General features: G+C 41.1%; 1 protein-coding gene across 1 annotated transcript in view; it reads right to left on the minus strand.

Annotated features, from left to right (window-relative positions):
- The window catches only part of DNHD1 (dynein heavy chain domain 1), a 78868-nt gene that overhangs the window by 42355 nt on the left and 12692 nt on the right, over nucleotides 1-23821 (minus strand). Inside the window, exons 7-11 of the mRNA XM_034995113.1 lie at nucleotides 12410-12664; nucleotides 12179-12316; nucleotides 11994-12045; nucleotides 6498-6763; nucleotides 6183-6426 (exon numbers count right to left, since the gene is read on the minus strand). Coding sequence (XP_034851004.1) covers nucleotides 6183-6426; nucleotides 6498-6763; nucleotides 11994-12045; nucleotides 12179-12316; nucleotides 12410-12664 — 955 coding nt within the window. The remainder of the gene's footprint in view (nucleotides 1-6182; nucleotides 6427-6497; nucleotides 6764-11993; nucleotides 12046-12178; nucleotides 12317-12409; nucleotides 12665-23821) is intronic.

Raw genomic sequence — 23821 nt, forward strand, 5'->3', positions numbered from 1 at the left:
GTGGGGGATGGGTTAGCCTGGTGGTGGGTATTAAAGAGGGCACGTACTGAATGGAGCACTGGGTGTTATCTACCAAACACTTAAAGAAGAGTTAATACCTATTCTTCTCAAACTATTCCAAAAAATAGAAAAGGAAGGAAAACTACATTCATTCTATGTGGCCAGCACTACCCTGACACCAAAGCCAGATAAAGACACCACTAAAAAAGAGAACTTCAGGCCAATATCCCTGATGATCACAGATGCAAAAATTCTCAATAAAATACTAGCAAACCGAATCCAATAATACATTAAAACAATCATTCACCATGATCAAGTGGGATTTATTCCTGGGCTGCAAGAATGGTTCAATATTTGCAAATGAATCAATGTGATACATCACATTAATAAAAGAAAGGATAAGAATCATGATCTTTTCAGTAGATGCAGAAAAAGCACTTGACAAAGTACAACATCCATTCATGATAAAAACCCTCAACAAAGTAGGTTTAGAGGGAACATACTTCAACATAATAAGGGCCATTTATGAAAAACCCACAACTAATATTATCCTAAATGGGGGAAAAACTGAGACCTTTCCACTACAGTCAGGAACAAGACAGGGATGTCCACTCTCACCATTTTTATTCAAGATAGTACTGTAGGGACAACCTGGGTGGCTCAGTCAGTTAAACGTCTGCCTTCGTCTCAGGTCATGATCCCAGCATCCTGGGATTGAGCCCTGCATTGGGCTCTCCACTCAATGGGGAGTCTGCTTCTCCCTCTGTCCCTCCCCCTCCTTGTGCACTCTCTCTCAAATAAATAAAATCTCAAAAAAAAAGAAAAAGATAGTACTGGAAGTCCTAGCCACAGTAATCAGACAACAAAAAGAAATAAAAGGCATCCAGATCAGCAAGGAAGAAGTCAAACATTCATTATTTGTAGATGACATGATACTATATATAGAAAACCCAAAAGACCACCAAAAAGCTGCTAGAACTAATAAACAAATTCAGTGAAGTTGCAGGATACAAAATAAATACAAAATAAACGTGCAGACATTACATTTCTCTACACCAATAATGAAACAGCAGATAGAAAAATTAAGGAATGAATCCCATTTACAACTGCACCGAGAACAAAAAGACACCTAGGAATAGATTTAACCTAAGACATGAAAGACCTGTACTCTGAAAACTATAAACACTGATGAAAGAAATTAAAAAGGACACAAAGAAATGGAAAGACATTCCATGCTCAAGGATTGGAAGAAAAAATATTGTTAAAATGTCTATACTACCCAAAGCAATCTACACATTTAATGCAATCCCTATCAAAATACCAACAGCATTTTTCACAGAGCTAAAACAAACAATCCTAAAATTTGTATGGAACCACAGAAGGCCCTGAATAGCCAAAGCAATCTTGAAAAAGAAACGAAAAGCTGGAGGCATCACAATTCCAGACTTCAAGTTATATTACAAAGCTGTAGTGATCAAGACAGTATGGTACTGGCACAAAAAACAGATACAAACTCACAATTACATGGTCAATTAATCTTCAACAAAGCAGAAAAGAATATCCAATGGGAAAAAGACTGTCTCTTCAACAAGTGGTATTGGGAAAACTGGACATCTATGTGCAAAAGAATGAAAGTTGACCACTTTTTACACCACACACAAAAATAAATTCAAAATGGATTAAAGACCTAAATGTGAGACAGAAAACCATCAAAATCCTAGATGAGAACACAGGCAATAACCTCTCTGACATGGGCCAGAGCAACTTCTTACTAGATATGACTCCTGAGGCAGAAGAAACAAAAGCAAAAATGAACTATTGGGATTTCATCAAAATAAAAAACTTCTGCACAGCAAAGGAAACAATCAACAAAAGTAAATGGCAACCTATAGAATGGAAGAAAATATTTGCAAGTGATATATCTGATAAAGGGTTAGTATCCAAAATATATAAAGAACTTATAAAACTCAACACTCCAAAAATGAATAATCCAATTGAGAAATGGGCAGCAGATATGAAGAGACATGTTTCCAAATAAGACATACAGATAGATGGCCAACAGACACATGAAAAGATGCTCAACATCACTCATCATCAGGGAAAGGCAAATCAAAACCACAATAAGATATCAGCTCACACCTGTTAGAATGGCTAAAATTAATGCCACAAGAAACAACAAGTCTTTTTTTGTCTCAATTTCTTTTTTTTTAAGATTTTATTTATTTATTTGAGAGAGCAAGAGTGAGAGAGAGAGAGAGATCACGAGCAGGGGGGAGGGGTAGAGGGAGAAGCCAACTCCCCGCTGAACAGGGAGCCAGATGCAAAACTCCATCCTAGGACCCTGGGATCATGACCCGAGCTGAAGGCAGAGGCTTCACCAACTGAGCCACCCAGGCACCCAAGAAACAACAGTGTTGGCAAGGATGTGGAGAAAGAGGAACCCTCTTGCATTGTTGGTGGGAATGCAGACTGGGTACAGCCACTCTGGAAAACAGTATGGAGATTCCTCAAAAAGTTAAAAATAGAACTACCCTAAGATCTAGCAATTGCACTACCAGGTATTTACCCATAGAATACAAAGATACTAATTCAGAGGGATACATTCACCCAGATGTTTATAGCAGCATTATGTACAATAGCCAAATTATGGAAGCAGCCCAGGTATCCATCGATTAATGAATGGATAAAGATGTGGTATATATACACAATGGAATATTATTCAGCCATAAAAAGAATAAAATCTTGTCATTTGCAACAACATGGATGGAGCTGGAGAGTATTAGGTTAAGCAAAATAAGTCAGTCTGAGAAAGACAATTACCATATGCTTTCATTCATATGTAGAATTTAAGAAACAAAACAAAAGAGCAAAGGGGAAAAAAGAGGAGGGGGGGCAAACCAAAAAACAGACTCCTAACTGTAGAGAACAATCTGATGGTTACCAGAGGGGAGGTTGGTGGGGGGATAGGTGAAATAGATGATGGGGACTAAGGGGGGCACTTGCTGTGATGAGCACAGGGTGTTGTATGGAAGTGTTGAGTTACTATATTGTACACCTGAAACTAATATTATGCTCTATGTTAACTGACTGGAATTTAAATAAAAACTTAAAAAAGGGGCGCCTGGGTGGCTCAGTCGTTAAGCGTCTGCCTTCGGCTCAGGTCATGATCCCAGGGTCCTGGGATCGAGCCCCGCATCAGGCTCCCTGCTCCCCGGGAAGCCTGCTTCTCCCTCTCCCACTCCCCCTGCTTGTGTTTCCTCTCTCGCTGTGTCTCTGTCAAATAAATAAATTAAAAATCTTTTAAACAAACAAACAAACAAAAAAAAACTTAAAAAAAAAATCACACAGTGGCCGAGCAAAGATTCAAACTCAGGCAGCCTTGCTGCACTCTGTTCTATGTTGTGAGGGGTGAAAATAAACTGACTTATCCTCTATGAGCATCCGCAACTGGAGAGTGAGATAGTGAGTTCCAGGGACAGAGAATTGAAACGCACTGGGTATGACCCTTCTGGAGCCTTGAAGGGAGTAACCAATGGGACTCAATACCAAGAACTGAGACTGAGAAAACTGAGAGGGGGGGAACACCTGGAGGGGCACGTGAGGTTGAAGAGAACACCAAGAAGAGAACTTAACCTTTTACAAATGATCCCTGGGGCCCATCACAGTAGCTGGGCTGGTGCTGCTTTTAAGAGCCACAGGGGCAGACAGGTGAGGGCAGAGAGGAGCTCAACGGTGACATGGGACGGTCTAAATCAGCGATAGGCTGGAAATACCAGGGCTGCTGGGGGTTAGAAATTGGAGACGGATGGGAAACAGACTTAAGAGAGATTTAGCAGGCAGAAAATGGGAGGGATTTGGTGACAGCCTCGATGTGGTGGAGTCCGGGAGAGGGAAGAATAAAGGATGGGCGCTAACTCACAAGAGTGACTACGTCATTCACAGTTCAAGGAAGCCCAGGCAGAAGAGGAACAGAGTTGGAGGATAAGCAGACAAAACTAGATCACAAGAAGGATAAGGGTAGAGAGAAGGGGATAAGGTTAAGTGAAAAAATTAAGCACCTACTGCATGCCTGTCTCAATGCTAGAAACATTGCAAATAATATCTCATTTACTCTTCCTTGTCAGAACCCTGTGAGTGACTGCATTATTATGTCCCTGTTACAAACAAATAAACTGAATGAAGCCCAGGGACCTGAGGTCACACAAACCAGTGAAAAGCAGACCCAGGATTCTGAACCCCATGTTTTTCTCTCTCCATCTGTTGTTTTTGAAGAGGCCAGTTGATCTTGGACTAAGGACCAAGAATCTAACCAACGAGGAAGAACAGAGACTTCCCGAACAACACTGGAGAAAGCCTTCCCAAAACGGGGTCAGAAACAAAGCAGGCCAGCCACAGGCCCTCCCTGTTCCTGCCATGCCAGCCTGAACCCCCTGTACATTTAGGTGGGGTGGAGGGAGGGAAGAGTGGGGAATTTTTGTGGCCCAAAAGATGCATAATTAGGCATGCGTTTTCATCTGTTGAAGAGCAAAGACAAAGGGCAAGGCAGGCAAGCATTTTCAAGCAAGCTCTTTCAGGGCCCCCCAAGGCCACCCACCTTCATAAAGAAAGCACGCCTGCAGGCCATGGGTCTGACAGTATCTACTCTTTGCAGGAAGCAGACACTATTGGTTATTGGGAGCTAGGTGAGAAAACAGAACCACCTCCTGTTCCCTAGAAGAACAAATCAGTGGCTTCCGGTCTACCCCACTGTGAGCCTTTCTAAGACCAGCTTCAAGGCAGAGACACTTTAGCTAGTAAACAATAGCACGAGACATCCTTCCTGTTGGAAGGGAGGAAAAAAACAGGAACAAAATGAAGTCTTAAAGAGGATTTCTCAGAGACCCAGGGAGACCCGACAGCTGGGCCTTGGCCTACTCAGGGGACAGAGGGAAACCAAGACAAGAAGGAAACCCAGATGGGTTGAAGAGGAAACAGATGACAGAGTGGGCTTGAGCTCCGCTTTCCATGTGGAACTTCAGGAAGTTACCACTGCAGAGTACCCATGTGCCAACATGAGATAGTCATGCCAGCGTAGAAATCACAGTGTGGTGCCTTGTGGCAAAGAGAGGGCCAAATACATTGCTCCCAAGTCCCCCACAAGTCCCAAATGGCAGGAGACACAGAAGACAATGGAAAGTTAATAACCAGTGGGCCTGGATGGGTTCCATGCAGCGGGGTGAGGGACCCTAAAGCAGAAGCTATGGGGCTAGCCAGCCTAAGACGAAGACTAGATGAAGGGTTCACTAAAATCCCAAGGGCCTGCAAAGCCAGCAGGAGCTAATGGAGGCCCAAGTCAGCAAAGGTAGACACTATGGGCTCCACCAGCCAAGAGAACATATATAGTTACACCAGCTCAGGCCACAGCTGCACCAGAAGCAGCTAGTTAGAAGGAGGGCAGAGGCCAGGCAGAGATGTATTACACTTGGTAAGGGCAGACAGAAGCCAGCAAAGAAGAGCACACAGCCCAGCAGCCCTCTCTAATGCCAGATGCCACCTTGCGGGAGAAGAAGAACAGAGGGCACTTGAGAATAAAAACAACCCAGAACTCTAGAATGAATTTTGAATTGATCAAATACCCAAAATAGCCTGAATTAGACCCTAAGTGCTGCTTTAAATGAAAAATGCTTTCACGTTCAATTGGAATACATTCTCTCAGCATCTGCAGAAGTTATGACTACAGAGTAAGACCATAACAGTTAAAGAGAATAACTTTTTATACATGCAAATTATACTGTCAATTTTGACTCCGCTGCATCCATGGGGAGGGGCACTCCTGATTCCTGAGAATATCTGCAAAGAAACTGAGCTCACGAGCCTAAGGAGTACGTTAAGATTTTTCTCAGTCACATTTGATTTAAACTACTTCCAGGTCAGAAAAATAGAAAGTGTCAGGTGACAGAAACATGACTCCTGAAGAGTATGGGGAGTGAGCAGGGCCAAAGCAGATAGAGAGGCTATCCTCTGTAATGGTCACACCTTTCATTGCAAAGGGAAGGGCCTGGGACCTGGGCCTTTGGGAGGCTCTACAGGTCCAATGAGGGGCCTTCACCAAAAGCACTTGGAGGACATTCCAGGCCAGAGGAGGGCCAAGCGGATGAGACAAGGAAGGCAGAAGGAAAGGAAAGAGGATAAGCAGCACTCACCCATCTCTGACTGTATGTGATGGCATTTCAGCAGCATCAATCTGCCTTTTGTGACCAACTTGTCAGGTATATTGGAGACATGGGTCTGCCAAATGTTCAGGCAGCCCACCAGCATCACGTAGTTCTTGAGAGGACAACCTCTCATGGACTCCAGCTTCTGAGGCCCCCAGGCTTGCAGGAACTGATGAATGCCTGTCATCCAGTGATGTTCCCTGCAGAATTCCTTCACCTCCCACAGCATGCCCTAGGCACAGACAAGGTGCTTATGACAGGAATTAGCGGGCATCACCCCCCGCCTTAAACCTCTCTTCTCACCTCCAGCAAGGCCTGTTGCGTAGTCAGTGCTTGCTGGATCCGAGGATTGTTGTCCAGATCCTCTTGCAGCTGCTTATAATTGGGGGGCAAGTACTGGCCCCGTAGCCGGTACCCACGGACCTCTAGGGCTTCGGTAATAGTGTGAGATTTCCAGGGCCACACCAACCCTATATTCGGGCCACAGAAGATGTGCACAGCATCGCTGGGCTGGCCCTGGAGCTTGGGCATCACGAATTCCGTGTTCGAATCTTCCTCTTCATCTTCTTCTAGTGGGGCACATGCCATAATTGTCCATTGAGTACCCTGCAGGGTCCCCACACAACCTCTGTCTCTTCACACACACACACACACACACACACACACACACACACACACACTCCTTGCTCCTGAGTGAGTTTACACATACATCTATATCACAAACACAGACCCACTGAGGGAATTTATTATTTAGGGTTCAGGTTTGGAAAACAGAATTTATTTAGTATAAGCAGTAAGGGAATTATTATAGAATATTAAATGGTTTGCAGATAGTTGGAAGAACTGAAAAACAAACACTCTAGGCTAAGCATCCATGGCTCAGTGCTGCCTGGCAAATTGGGATGTCCCTTCCACACCACCAGCCACAGAAGCACACTACCTCTGTCACGATCGCCTCCAGCAGAATGGAAGGCATAGGCGCTGCCTCTCTCCCACTCTTACCTCAGTTCTGTGTGAACTGAAGTCCCATGCACACCTAAATCACATACAACACCTCGCTGCAAGGAGATCTGGGAAATGTAGTTCGTAGAACTCCAGCCTCTGTAGAACAGAGGAGGAGTGGGTAAAGCTGTTGAACATGGCTGTCCTTAGTATCTGTCTTAAGGAATATCCTTGAGCCTGGCTTCTCCTTTAACTTCTTAGAAACTGGTTAATTGCCAATTTCAGTATTTGTGTTAAAACTTTGTGCAAAAAGGGGAAAAGCATCGAAATGTTCAGAAATTAGATGCACAGTACTCTCTCTCAAATAAATAAATAAATCTTTAAAAAACAAAAGCAGAAACTACATTTTGAAAGAGCATAATTGAGGACACTGCCTCAGAATGTTCAACAACAAGACATATTCTACTAAAATTACTGAATTTCAAGAAAAAAAATGTCCAGGTATCCAGGAAAAAAGGAAAATAAATTTTTGCTCCCACAAACCCTTCCTAAGGAATCTAAATAGAGAATGAGCTTCACACAATTACTGAGAGACCGATCAACATAAAGACTGCTGGTTAGCTTAAATATATTGTTACTTGTAGAACTAAAATTAAATAAGGTTTTATTAAATATAAATTATTAGGAGGGAAATAATACAGTATGAAATGATGCTATAGAGAATGCTGGTAACTCTCTTGCTTGCCACGTTTTGAGAATGGAAGAATGGAACCTTGGAAGGCATACTGGCTGACTACCCAAGAGCTACTCCCTTCTCCCTTCTTCTGCAGTGGAAGAGCCCATCTTCTGTGAGAAACTAGAAATGTCAGCCATTTGATTTCCCAGCCCTTCTTGCTGCTGGAGGTAGCCACATGACCTAGATTTTTACAATGAGATATAAAAGTGAGTCTGCTGGGGAGTTTCTGGAAGATTTCCTTTCCTGATAAAATGTGAGAGTCAGGCAAGGAGAGATCTCCCTCCAATGTTCCTCCCCTTTTCCCCTGATCTTGCATAAGAATGGGATGCTTGGAGCTGGAGCTTGTCTTGCAACTATGAGGCCTTGGGATGAAAACGTTTCTAATTCAGCCTCCCCTGCCACACACACCCCTCTAAGAGAATTTGCCCTTACCTACAGCTGACCTCAGAAAGGAGTAGGGGAAGGATATAAGGAGCCTGACTCTTGATGACATCTTTGAGCCACTGAACCAACCCTGGGAGCATCTACCTAGAGACTTCTTGCTATGTGAGATAATTGTTGTTATTGTTAGGCTACTCTTAGGTCTTCTGTTACTTCCACTGAAAGCATTCTCAGTGACTCAGAATTCGAACACACAAGCAAAGTCAAAAGACTAAGAAAGAGAAATAAAGCCTTGATGACATTGCCTGGGCCTTGAATCCAGCTGAGCCTGAATTTAGCTGCATCCAGGTATTTCTTAGTTATGGGAGTCAATAAATTCCCCTTTTTGCTTACCGAGTTCTAAGTCAGAAATATGTTACCCAAAACCAACGTGCACATTTAGGCCTACATAATGAATGTTTGTAGCCAATACAAGCATAGCTGAAGATTGGACCTCCACCAAACACACCCTTCTTAGAGGATCTGCTTTTCCTTATAGCTAAAACCAATTAATTTGTACCATAACCCAATTCCCCTTTGCCAGAGCTTATGGATATGTGGTTCTCTCTATAGGATAGGCTGAATCAATATATTCCTGGTCTTGAAAATTTGAAATAAGTCAGTCACACATCCAGGAAAACTGAAAGACCGTATCGAGTCAAGGATGGAGTTGGTACCATAGAGAGCCCAAGTCATTTGGAAGCAAGTTATAAGGGAGCAGAAAGTTCAAAGGAGGCAGAGACAGCTCGTTTTAGGGGAGAGTCAGGGGAACTGGGAAGAAGCACAGAGAGAAGTTGAGATAAAAGGATAAGCAGCAACTTGAGAGACAGGGCTCTCTTCCTGACAACCTAGTTTTTCCATTTCTGTGAAGCATGGTGCTGCCACAGCTTTTCTGTCTTTGAATTTGGTCACTTTCCGTTTTGTGAGCTCCAAAACACAAGACGAGGTTGAAGAACTGTGATTCAAGGTGCCAAGACCCACGAGAGCGCTCAAGCAATATGGTGCGATACAGTCGATTCATGTGTGATTCTGAGCAATGGGAAGAAAAGCTAGTGTATTTTTAACACAACTTGGTGACTGCGATATCCCAACAAAACAAAACGGAAATCACTAATAACTTACTTCATAGCCAACATAAGAGTAAAATAAAGCTTGCTTATGATAAGAAGTCTGATATCAACTAAATCAAAGAAACACAAGAGTCAACATGGAGCTGCATTTTAAAATGTCAATCCAACGGTGAAAAACCAAATAATATAGACGTTCACTGTAGGTTCCTTTGAATGAGTCACTCAGACATTTTACACACAGCAGCAAAGCGGCTTGTCAAGCATATTTATACAACTCTTCATCTCTTCAGAATTTCTTAGTCACAGAGTGGCAAGAAAAAAGTCTCTCTTCTCTTTCAATGATCAATCCACTCACTGCTACACTGCTTACCTCTATTCTTTCTCTTGCTGGTCATACTGTTCATACCTCACACACCCAAGACACCCGCCCCCCGCCCCCAGCCACATGCAGCCCCCTGGCAAAAAAATACAATAATGACCGGTTCATTCTTTGCATTATATCTCTCAGCTAACTTCAAAGCCATCCCAACCAAAACATATACAAAAAAGTTTATCATAAAATATCAAAAAGATACACTGATCTTGGTAAAGTTAATATAAAAACTTTAAGTTCCTGAACTTGACACCTGCCAGATGAGAAAAATCTTATCCAGTTGTAATTTCCCAGTTTTAAATTGCAGAAAATTCCTGATAAGATTGTAAGGACATCAGATAACAATATTGATCATCTCTTTTTAGTTGCAAAATGTTCCAGTACTAAGACTGTTCTCTGGAAAATGTTGGAGAATGCAGCCTAAGACTGCAGGATATGCTGCACCTGTTTTATTAGTAATAGGCTGGGTCTTCTTCTAGGGACCAGAACCTAGTCAGTGTGTAAGTTTCTACTGTAAGGGGCTGATTTTTCATATTTTTGAAAATATACACAGAGGCACCAAAATCATTTTGTAATTTGGTTAAAATGCCATGCAAATTTTGCCTCACTTAAGTAAAAGATTTCTCAGATAGATGTACATTTCTTAAAGACTACTAGTTGTGTTTTAACTACTCAGTATTTACTTTTATTAAATGCTACTCCAATTTTCATAAAGAACTTAAGAAAATCCCTAAATCAGAACTTTGGTTCTGGTTCCTCCATGTTATTACTTCGATTTTCCATGCTGATCTTTTTTTTTTCCTTCAAATTTTGATTCCAAAAAATCTCAAATATGTAGAGAAGTTTAAAGGTACTACAAATCCCTTTATCCATCCACTTTGATTCAACAGTTATTAACATTTTGTCACATTGCTTTGTTTGTTTTTCCTCCTCTTTTTCCCCTAAAACATGTGAACGTAAGATAACAAGCATCAGGACATTTAACCCCTAAATATATCAGTCTATGGTGTTCTTTTAAAAGTAGAAGGGGTGGGCAAACCTCTCGGGTCCCCTCCCTCTTTGGGAGCTTTGGCCTATCGCCCAGTAAACTTTGCTTTGCTGCCCACCAAGAAAAAAAAGCTAGAAGGGGTAACCCAAGACACTGCAAGTAAACATTTTCACTTTCATTAGAACTTAGAATAAAATTTTTAAGGTTTTTATCTGTTTTGCCATTCAAAGAAAATTACTACAGTATGCCAAAATACGAATTAGTATTAAATGGGAGAATAATGTGAAATATCTGGTTTATTTCTATCTTTAATACTAGTAACAGTAAGAAATTACTATCTATAGCATGTATCACTACCTGCTGAGCACTACACTAGACATATTACCTCTTTTAATCCTGCAAGTTAGGTATTCTTCTTATTCCCATGTTATAGGTTAGTAAACTAACATGTTTGGTCCCACTGTATCACGTAAACAAACATCAGTTGTCTCTACCCATTATCCTAGATTCACTTGAGAAAAGAATGTGCCCCAATTGGTGTCATCCGTAAAAGACATGGACTCCTTTCAATGAACCTTTTCCTCCCCTGTCACCTATTTCCTAAAATTAACTTCATGTCTTTAAATCATCTTCATGAAAACATACTAGTTGAATTAAGGGCGGGGGGAGCACCTACATGTCAGATGTGACTGAATGCCTGTATTGATTTTATTTGTAACTGGGTTAGTATTCCAAATAAAGGAAGTGTGAAGATGTATTTCCTCCCTGGTGGTTCACAAGTTTGAGGACTGATAACCAGTAATAACTGGTAACCATAATGGCTCAGTAATATTAATGGATTATCCTATATGAAATAAAAAAGAGCTGTATGAAATAAAGCAAATATTGAACAAGCAGAGTTCTTCAAGTAAGTACAAATTAACTTAGCAATCAAATTTAACAGGAAACAAAATGCCATTACAACATTAGAGAAAAGCCTCACAGAGTTTGGATGAACCAGAGGAAGGACAATGTACTCACTCACATTCTTTCATACACCTCTCATTCCACTCGACTGCATGCACACACATACACACAAGCACACACCTGAGTGAGCAAAAACACGCCCCCCCAACCCCCTGCCCCCAACACCTGTGTGCACTACCCAGATACAGCTGTTCCATCCACACCCAAGGTCTGATTCTATGGCCATGCCCTTGATACTGTGCATGTGCCTGTCCCCCTCCTTCCACCCTCCCTACCCCCTGCCTAAGTCTCCTTACTTAAATACCTTCAGAATACAAGGAGTCGCAGGGGGTCTTCAGGTCTGGAGATTGCATTACCTTCATGCCAAGGTATGTAGAGGGGGCAGAAATGGAAACCAGTGAGGGTTCAGACCAGGCTGAGAGCTTCTAATTACACAGAGGATAGGAATTGGGAATTCCTACAGCCAGCCCCCTGCCCAATCCAGAATACCTTCAGGACAGAGGCCTTGACAGACTGCAGGCCCACATTTAAAATCTGGATCATATTTTCAATACACGGCTCATGAGACAGCTGGCCATGATTGTCAAAGACCAGCTGGGCTGAGAGAAAGGGTTTCTTCCTTGGGGCCTGTAAGGAAGGGCCAGGAGAGGTCAGGGGGCTACATGTCAGTGTCTGCTGCCTGCCTCTGCCCACCTCCCCACATGCCACCCACCACCTCACTTGCAGCATGTTGGCCACAAAGGAGGTTATCTCCTCCTCTACGATAGACACAAGGCTCTGGCAAATCATGTAGTCTACTAGGCGGGCCAGCTGTCCCAGCCGCAGCAACCAGGCCTCTGCCTGCTTCAGCTTCTGCTCCAGCTGTTGGCACTCTACCCTCTGAAGGTATACGGAGCGTTGGTCCGTCCTGATCCTCTTGCAGTTTTTCACTCGCTCCTGCAGGCCCTGTTGCATGTGATACGTATCCTCGTGAACCTGTCAGCATAGAGAGTGGGCAACTAACTGAAGGAGGATGGAGGACAAACGGGCTACCCACTGGCCTCTGCAAAACTCGCAGGTCTCAGAGCCTGAAACCTAGCACCTACATATTCCCAAGGAGGGCTGCTTTTTAATAGAGAGTAGCCCCCAAAATCTTTCAGTGACCAGAAAAGATGCAAAATGAAGAACATACATTAAGAGGTCACACTGCTAATTTGATAGGCCAGGCCTGTCTACTAAAAAGCCCCTGGGGTAGACCTCAAATAGAATTTGTGCATGTGTAAACAGAGAGGTTCACAACGCACAAATTACATAGAGAAGGAGAAAGACTGGATAAGTAAGGCTCAGCAATAATTCCAGGACATGGATTCCAATCACATGGCCTGGGAGGTGTGGCCTGCTGGCTAGCATAACACTCCTTTGTGTGACAGTGGAAGGGGTCTCTGGCTCCTGAGACTTTCCACTGGGGGTGGGAAATGTGGGGTAAAAGCCTAAGAGCCTCTTTATGGGTCCTTCTCACATCTGGGAGGTTTCTTGGCCTACACAGCCGCTGACAGTTGCCACCTCTCTGGACAGAGGGGAGACACCAGCAAGATATGCTTGGCCAGATGGACTGACTGTCCCTGACGCTCTCCTGTCCTTTTTGATGTCTGGTAGAGCCTGTGATTAGAACTAACTGGTGTGTGTGGATTGTATTCTACACTCACCCTGAGTTCAAATCCCAGTCTTTGGAGACCCAGACATAAGGCACTCGAGGCCTAAGCTACACATCATGCACAAACATGCCCTCTGACTTGGTGAGATGTTCTCTTCCATGCTCTAGAAATACCCTCTGTACTAAGTGCTTCCCACTTCGTAGCCCTTAGTCCAGTGCATCACCACTATCTAGTTACTCCTGTGATTTGTCCACTACACTGCAAATTCTTCGAGGAAGGCCTTCATCACATCTTATTTCATTTCTCTTTGCTTAACCCAGTGCCTGGCACAGCTACTTCCAAAGTTAACTATAAAAAGAATGTAGCACTCACACTGAAAGGGCTTACTGAGCACCAATTAGGATAAAACCACACAAACAACAACAATAATTACTATACCAGATCATAATTAGTATACATTTTTAAAACCTCACCACTGAGGGGTAACATCTTCAATACCTTCAAAGTTATGAGGAAATATTTTTTTTAAAGATTTTATTTATTTATTTGAGAGAGAGAGAATGAGAGAGAGTGAGTACATGAGTGGGGGGAGGGTCAGAGGGAGAAGCAGACTCCCTGCCGAGCAGGGAGCCCGATGCAGGACTCGATCCAGGGACTCCAGGATCATGACCTGAGCCGAAGGCAGTCACTTAACCAACTGAGCCACCCAGGCACCCCGAGGAAATTTTTTAAACCTGGAATTCTGTATGTAGCCACAGTATCACTGAAGATTGGAGATGAATAAAGACATTTCTAGATATACAAAGACCCCCAAAATTTACCATCTACAGATTCTCTCTGAAAAAAAATATACAAAAGTATATTTCTGAGAGAGGAAAATGAATACAAGAGCTACAAGAAGCTTTGATGAGCAAAGACATTTGTAAAACATATTGCCAAGTCTAAATGAGTAGGCTGCAAAACAAGAATCCTCACAACCATCCGGAATTAAATTCCAGGGAATCTTAACATAAGCATAAAGCATACTAGGAAGGATAGAGGGTGAGGAGAGGATGAGAGGTGAGAAAGGAAACCAGAAGAGCACTAAAGTTCTTATTGTGCTTGGGAGAAAGACGTGGATACAAATCCACACTTGACATTCATTCACTCAAAACACTCACTGAGCACCTACTACTCTATGGCATAACCTATGAGGAGCACTAGAGGTATAGGAGTGAATGAAACAAATAAAAGTCCCTACCCTTTTGGAGGCAGGGGGAGAGATACAATAAACAAAATAAGTAAGTAATTTATACTATATGTAAAAAGGTGATAGGGCTATGAAAAGAAAACAGAGTAGGGAAAGAGAGATCAGGAATGCTGGTGACAGTGTGGGTTTGCAATTAGGGCTTTTAGAAAAAGAGATGAAAGAGACATTGTTATAAAAATATAAGTGGAACGTGGGCGGGGGGAGCAAGATAGCAGAGGAGTAGGAGACCTGGATTTCGTCTGGTCCCAGGATTTCAGCTGGATGGGGATCAAACCATTCTGAACACCTACGAACTCAACAGGAGATCGAAGAAAGGAATAGCAGCAACTCTCTGAACAGAAAAGCGACCACTTTCTGGAAGGTAGGACGGGTGGAGAAGTGAATCTGAGGCGATATTCGGAGAATAGACGGCGGGGGAGGGGCCTCCGTGGGCCACTTCTGGCAAGTGATAGAGCCGCAGAGCACAAAATCAGAACTTTTAGAAGTCAGCTCCGCTGAGGGACGTCGCTCCAGTGGCTAAGCGGGGGTGGAACACTCGCTGGGACAGTGTGGTCTCAGGACCCTCGGGGTCACAGAAAGCCTGGGGGTGCCTGAGTGCAGCAGAGCTCCCAGGTATCGGAGCGGGGAAGCCCGCTGCAGAGAGGGAGCCGAGGCGCGGGCTCTCAGCTCGGGGTTGCCATAAACTGTGATCCACAGCACAGTCGGGCCACTGTTCCTCCAGCTGGGACCCAACAAGTGGCAGATCAGGGGAGACTCCCCTTCCTCCCCGGGGAGGAGCAGCACGGGAGCACAGCGCAGGGATCTGCTGGGTTTGAAGACTCCACATGGGGGTCGGGTGCCAGAGATAAAAAACGCTTGGTCACAGGCCAGGTGAGCATGGAGTGCGGCCAGAGGCCGGGGAGACTGGAGTGACTGACTGCTTTTCTCTGGGGGCGCACTGAGGAGTGGGGCCCTAGTTCTCGGCTCCTCCAGGACTGAGATTGGGAGGCCCCCATTTTCACTCTCCACCTCCAAAGCTGTACAGAAAGCTTGCAGAGAACAAAAGCTCCCGAGAGCAAACCTGAGCAGATTACTTAGCCCTAACCGGGCAAGGGCAGGGCAATTCCACCTCTGGCAAAGACATTTGGGAACCACGGCAACAGGCCCCTCCCCCCGAAGATCAGCGAGAACAGCCAGCCAAGACCAAGTTTACCAATCAACGAGAATGGCAGAACTCCAGCGCTAGGGGAATACTGCACATAAAATTCATGGGTTTTTTACCATGATTCTTTAGTCTTTCAAAGTTAATTTTTTAAATTTTCTCTTTTTTCTTTTTCTTTCTTTGTTTTATTTTGAACTTTTCTTATTCCCTTTTTCAAACAACATCTTATCAATCCTTTTTTTAAAAAAATCTTTTCTATTTTTCATTTTTAGAGTCACATTCTATCCCTTCATAGTAGTTAACCTTATTTTTGGTATATATATATATATATATATTGTTCTCTCTTAAAATTTTGGGATACAGTTTCTTCTAACAGATCAAAATATACCCTAAATCTCTAGTGTATGGCTTTGTTCTAGTCACCTGCCTGATCACATTCTCTCCCCCCCTCTTTTTTAAAATCCTCTTCTTTCTTTTTTCAACCAACTTCTTATCAATTCCTTTTGTAAAATCTTTTATAACTTTCATCTTTACAGTCATATTCCATCCCTTCATCATATTAACCCTTATTTTTGTACATATGTAAGTTTTTCTTTCTTTACAATTTTGGGAGGCACTTTCTTCTAACAGACCAAAATATGTCCAAAATCTAGTGTGTGGCACTGATCTATGCACCAGCCTGATCATATTTGATCATATTCTATTTTTGTTTTGTTTTTGTTTGTTTTTATCTTTTTCTTTTTTCTTTCTTTCCCTTTCTTTTCCCCCGGCTTCAGGTCTTTTCTGATTTGTTTAGAGTATATTTTCTGGGGACGTTGTTACCCCGTTAACATTTTGTTCTCTCTTTCATCTGTTCTCCTCTGGACAAAATGACAAGACAGAAAAAGTCACCTCAACAAAAAGAACAAGAGGCAGTACCGACTGCCAGGGACCTAATCAATATGGACATTAGTAAGATGTCAGAACTAGAGTTCAGAATGATGATTTTAAAGATACTAGCTGGGCTTGAAAAAGGCATGGAAGTTATTAGAGAAACCCTTTCTGGAGAAGTAAAAGAACTAAAATCTAACCAGGTAGAAATAAAAAAGGCTATTAATGAGGTGCAATCAAATATGGGGGCGCTAACTGCTAGGATCAATGAGGCAGAAGAGAGAATTAGTGATATAGAAGACCAAATGATGGAAAATAAAGAACCTGAGAAAAAGAGAGATAAACAACTACTGGATCACGAGGGCAGAATTTGAGAGATAAGTGATACCGTAAGACGAACCATTAGAATAATTGGAATCCCAGAAGAAGAAGAAAGAGAGGGACAGAAGGTATATTGGAGCAAATTATAGCAGAGAACTTCCCTCATTTGGGGAAGGAAACAGGTATCAAAATCCAGGAGGCACAGAGAACCCCTCTCAAAATCAATAAAAATAGGTCAGCACCCTGACATCTAATAGTAAAACTTACGAGTCTCAGAGACAAAGAGAAAATCCTGAAAGCAGCTCGGGACAAGAGATCTGTAACCTACAATGGTAGAAACATTAGATTGGCAACAGACCTATCCACAGAGACCTGGCAGGCCAGAAAGGACTGGCAGGATATCTTCAGAGCACTAAATGAGAAAAATATGCAGCCAAGAATACTATATCCAGCTAGGCTGTCCTTGAAAATAGAAGGAGAGATAAAAAGCTTCCAGGACAAACAAAAACTGAAAGAATTTGCAAACACAAAACTAGACCTACAAGATATATTGAAAGGGGTCCTCTAAGCAAAGAGAGAGCCTAAAAGTAACATAGACCAGAAAGGAACACAGACTATATACAGTAACAGTCCCCTTACAGGCAATACAATGGCACTAAATTCATATCTTTCAATAGTTACCCTGAATGTAAATGGGCTAAATGCCCCAATCAAAAGACACAGGCTATCAGATTGGATTAAAAAACAAGACCCATCAATATGCTATCTGCAAGAGACTCATTTTAGACCCAAAGACACCCCCAGATTGAAAGTGAGGGGTGAAAAACCATTTACCATGCTAATGGACACCAAAAGAAAGCTGAGGTGGCAATCCTCATATCAGACAAACTAGATTTTAAACCAAAGGCTGTAATAAGAGATGAGGAAGGACACTATATCCTACTTAAAGGGTCTATCCAACAAGAAGATCTAACAATTGTAAATATCTATGCCCCTAACATGGGAGCAGCCAATTATATAAGGCAGTTAATAACAAAGGCAAAGAAACACATCGACAACAATACATAATAGTGGGGGACTTTAACACCCCCCTCACTGAAATGGACAGATCGTCTAAGCAAAAGATCAACAAGGAAATAAAGACTTTAAATGACACACCAGACCAAATGGACATCACAGATATATTCAGAACATTCCATCCCAAGGCAACAGAATACACATTCTTCTCTAGTGCCCATGGAACATTCTCCAGAATAGATCACATCCTAGGTCACAAATCAGGTCTCAACCGGTACCAAAAGAATGGAATCATTCCTTGCATATTTTCAGACCACAATGCTTTGAAACTAGAACTCAATCACAAGAGGAAAGTCAGAAAGAACTCAAATACATGGAGGCTAAAGAGCATCCTACTAAAGAATGAATGCGTCAACCAGGAAATTAAAGAAGAATTTTTAAAAATTCATGGAAACCAATGAAAAAACACACTGTTCAAAATCTTTGGGATGCAGCAAAGGCAGTCCTAAGAGGAAAGTATATAGCAATACAAGTCTTTCTCAAGAAACAAGAAAGGTCTCGGGCGCCTGGGTGGCTCAGTTGGTTAAGCGACTGCCTTCGGCTCATGTCATGATCCTGGAGTCCCGGGATCGAGTCCCGCATCGGGCTCCCTGCTCAGCGGGGAGTCTGCTTCTCCCTCTAACCCTCCTCCCTCTCATGCTCTCTGTCTCTCATTCTCTCTGTCTCAAATAAATAAATAAAATCTTTAAAAAAAAAAAAAAAGAAACAAGAAAGGTCTCAAATACACAACCTAACCCTACACCTAAAGGAGCTGGAGAAAGAACAGCAAATAAAGCCTAAACCCAGTGGGAGAAAAGAAATAATAAAGAACATAGCAGAAATCAATGAAATAGAAACCAAAAGAACAGTAGGACAGATCAACGAAACTAGGAGCTGGTTCTTTGAAAGAATTAACAAGATGGATAAACCCCTGGCCAGACTTATCAAAAAGAAAAGAGAAATGACCCAAATCAACAAAATCATGCATGAAAGAGGAGAGATCACAACCAACACCAAAGAAATACAAACAATTATAAGAATATATTATGAGCAACTATATGCCAGCAAACTAGATAATCTGGAAGAAATGGATGCATTCCTAGAGATGTATCAATGACCAAAACTGAACCAGGAAGAAATAGAAAACTTGACCAGACCTATAACCACTAAGGAAATTGAGGCAGTCATCAAAAATCTCCCGACAAACAAAAGCCCAGGGCCAGAGGGCTTCCCAGGGGAATTCTACCAAACATTTAAAGAAGAATTAATACCTATTCTTCTGAAACTGTTCCAAAGGTAATTGACTCTTTATCACCTATGATAAACTGGCTCACCACTGAGGATGCACACATGATTTTTAAATACATGTTGCAGGGCGCCTGGGTGGCTCAGTTGGTTAAGCGACTGCCTTCAGCTCAGGTCATGATCCCGGAGTCCTGGGATCGAGTCCCGCATCGGGCTCCCGGCTCGGCAGGGAGCCTGCTTCTCCCTCTGACCCTCTCCGCTTTCATGCTGTTTCTCTCTCTCTCTCTCAAGTAAATGAATAAATAAAATCTTTTAAAAAATAAATAAATAAATAAATACATGTTGCAAAATGAAAGAATAGCAAGGAGAAATTAATAAATCTATAGTTAAAAGAGGGGCTTTTTAACATATATCTCACAGAAACTGAAAGATAAAGTGGATAAGAAAAGTTATCACAGGGGAAGAGAGGAAAAAATGAAACAAGACAAAACCAGAGAGGGAGACAAACCATAAGAGACTCTTAATCTCCGGAAACAAACTGAGGGTTGCTGGAGGGGAGAGGGGTGGAGGGATGGGGTAACTGGGTGATGGACATTGGGGAGGGCATGTGTTGTAATGAACACTGGGTATTATATAAGACTGAAGAATCACAGACCTCTACCCCTGAAACAAATAATACCCAGTTTTAAAAAAAATTTTTTTTAAAGTTACTGTGGCTGTAGAATATTTGCATAAAACAATGAATGAACTTGGTCTAATATAATTTTCTTAGACTGGATTCCCCACAAATTTGGGGAAATGTGATTTATTGAAGGCATGGTCTTCAGGAAACAAGCCTCTAAGGGAGAGCAGGAAGCAAAACAGGAAAGAGGAAATTGCCAAGCAAGAGCTCAGCTAAGGCTGTTCTTGGTCTGATGTGGTGAGGGAGGTGGCCTTGAAATGAAGACCCTATTGTAGAGCTGTCCCATGATGAAACAAGGAACCAAAAAGAAGGCAGAGGAACTGTGACATAGGAAAGAGAATAAGGAGAAGTGACCACTAAATGCAATGCAGGATTCTGGACTGGAAACAAGAAAACAAGAAAAAACAAGAAAAAAAAACAGAAATAAAGGACATTCTTGGAATAACTTGCAAATTTTTAATAAGGACTGTGAGTTAGATAAAAATTGTATCAAAGTGAAATTTCCTAATTTTTGATAATTATACTAGAATTATGGAAGAAAGTGCCCTTGTTCTTAAGAGAAACACACTGGCATATTTAAGGGTAAATGAATTTAATATCTGCAACTTAAACCTTTCAAATGGTTGAGGAAAATAATGTATACATACATAGAGGAAGAATAAGCATGAATGATAAAGGAGACAAACGAACTATCTGGGTAAAAGGTAGATGAAAATTTATTATACTATCCTTGCAACTCTCCTAATAAATCTGAACTTATATAAAAATAAAAAGTTATACAAGAAAGAAAGAAAATGGGTTTATCCCAGTAATGCAAAAGTGGTCTAACACCGACAGTTCACCATATTAGATTAAAGGAGAAAAATTCCCATAATCATTTAAATAGAAGCAGAAAATAAATCACTGGACAAATTTCAACATTCATTCATGATAAAACCTCCTAGCAAACTAAGAATTGATGGAAATATCCTTAAAAATTGATAAAGGTTATCTACCAAATGCTTACATTTTTATATCATTATTTATTTAATGTTTCAAATTTTAGTTATTTAGTAATGCTACAATTTAATGGGCAGCTTTTATTGGGCACAGAGTACAAACTTGGTTCTGTAACAATTCAGTTACCAGGTGGGATGATGACCAATCCTCTCCTTCCCCTACATCACCCCCAACTTCTGGGGTGACTGCCAACAGGGACAAGTTCCATTCCATCCCACACAACAGCATAGAAAGTGGCTCTTCATGTTGCCTTTGCTTGTCTTTTCACTCTGTGGTGCTTTTTAAAAAGTTAATTGTAGTATACATAAATGTCTTGATTTTTTTATGGTTTATATTTTTTATATTTTGTTTAAAAAACCTTGAGATAATAAAAATGTTACACTGTCTTCTGGAAGCTTCTTGGATTTTCTTTTCACACTTATGTCTTTTATCCATCATGAACTAATTTTTGTATAGGGTACAGCAACTATTAGAAAACAGTAACATTTTAGGGTGCCTGGGTGGCTCAGTCATTAAGTGTCTGCCTTCAGCTCAGGTCATGATCTCAGGGTCCTGGGATGGAGCCCTGCATGGGGCTCTCTGCTTGGCGGAGAGCCTGTTTTTCCCTCTCCCACTCCCCCTGCTTGTGTTCCCTCTCTCGCTGTGTCTCTCTCTGTCAAATAAATAAATAAAATCTTAAAAAAAATTTTTTAGAAAACAATAACATTTTAAAATACCATTTATAATAGCAACAAAAAAATATCAAATATCTAGTAATAAATCTAATGAAATATATTCAAGACCTCTACAGGAAACCTATAAAACCTTAGTAGGAGAAATTAAAGAAATCAAAATAAATGAAGAGATCCATGTTTATAATTAGAAAGTGAAATATTATTAAGATATCAATGCTCCTTCAAACTGATTTACAAATTTAAAGCAAGCCAATAAAAAATCCCAGTAAAATTATTTTGTGGAAATTAACAAGCTGATTCTAAACCTTATATGGAAATTCAAAGAACCTAGCATAGGTTGTATAATAAATGTATAATAAAAAACTTGTATAACAAAAAGTTATAGGACTTATAATACCAGATATCAAGACATACCATAAAGCTACTATAATTAAGATGGTGTAACACTGACAAAAAGACACTTGCAACGATATGGATGGAACTAGAATGTATTATGCTAAGCGAAATAAGTCAGTCAGAGAAAGACAAATACCATTTGATTTCACCCATATGTGGACTTTAAGAAACAAAATAGATACACATAGGGGAAGGGAAGGAAAAACAAAATAAAATGAAAACAGAGAGGGAGGCAAATTATAAAACACTCTTAACTATAGGAAACAAACTGAGGGTTGCTAGAGGGGAGATGGGTGGGGGGATGGGGTAACTGGGTGATGGACATTAAGTAGGGCACTTGATGTAATGAGCACTGTAATATTATATGCAACAGATGAATCGCTAAATTCTACTCCTGAAACTAATAATACAATTTATGTTAACTAAATTCAACTTAACTAAAATTTTTTTAAAAAAACAGATAAATAGACTAATGGGACAGAAGAGAGTCCAGAAACAGACCCACATGTATAGTCATCTGATTTAAGAAAAAGACACCACTGTAATTAAGTGGGGAAAAGATGGGTTTTTTTCAATAAATAGGAAAAATAAAACTTGACTCTTACCTCACACCATACATAAAAATTAATCTGAAATGTCTCATAGACCTAAATATGAAAGAAAAAGTAATAAAAGTTCTAGAAGAAAACTGGAAAATAGCTACATGACTTTGGGATAGGCAAAGTTTTCTTAAACCAGGACTCAAAAGGCACCAACCAGAAAAGGTTGATAAAATGAACTTCAAGAAAATTAAGAACTGTTAATCAAAAGACACCACTAAAATAAAATAGTAAAAATGGTAAAATTTTACCCATTAAAATAGTAAAAGGGTAAGCCACAGACTGGGAGAAAATATCTATAATACATATATTTGACATAGGACTCATATCTAGAATATATAAAGAATTCCTACATATTAATAGGAAAAAAACAGATGACCCAGTTAAAAATGAGCAAGAGAGTAAGACATTTCACAGAAGAGGATACCAAAACAGCCAATAAACATATGAAAAGATGCTCAACAACCTTGGTGATCATAGAAACACAAATTAAAATGATAATGAGATACCACTGTATACGAGTTTGGCTAAAATTAAAAACCCTGACAATACAAGTGTTGGTGAGAACATAGGGCAACTGGAAATCTCCTACATTGCTAGGGTAATATAAACCTGGTACAACCACTCTAGAAAACTGTTTGGCACTGCAAAATATACATATACCCTATTCCAGCAATTTCACTCCTAGAACATATACTCCAAACAAATGAGTGTTTATATCCACCAAAAGACTTGTACAAGAATGTTCATATCAGGGGCGCCTGGGTGGCTCAGTCGTTGAGCATCTGCCTTCCGCTCGGGTCGTGATCCCAGGGTCCTGGGATCGAGCCCCACATCTGGCTCCCTGCTTGGCCGGGAAGCCTGCTTCTCCCTTTCCCACTCCCCCGCTTGTGTTCCCTCTCTAGCTGTCTCTCTGTCTCTGTCAAGTAAATAAATAAAATCTTAAAAAAAAAAATAATGTTCATATCAGTATTATTCATAATAGCAAAAACTGGAACAAACTCAAATGTCCATCAACAGGAGAATAAATAAATTGTGGTACATTCAGAGAGGGAAATACTACATAGCATACAAAAAAGTGAACCATCACTACTTAGAAGATTATGGATAAATCTCACTAACATTATGTTGAGTGGGAAAAAAAAGGCCAGCCATGCTGATTCCATTTATATGAAATTCAAAACCAGACTAAATAAATCTATGGTGACAAAGACCAGAGTATTGGTTACCTTTGTGGGGGTACTGACAGGAGAGGTACGAGGGAGC

This window comes from Mirounga leonina, unplaced genomic scaffold (genome assembly GCF_011800145.1).
Source record: "Mirounga leonina isolate KUSES-001 unplaced genomic scaffold, KU_Mleo_1.0 Mir_92, whole genome shotgun sequence".
In the NCBI taxonomy this organism is placed as follows: domain Eukaryota; kingdom Metazoa; phylum Chordata; class Mammalia; order Carnivora; family Phocidae; genus Mirounga; species Mirounga leonina.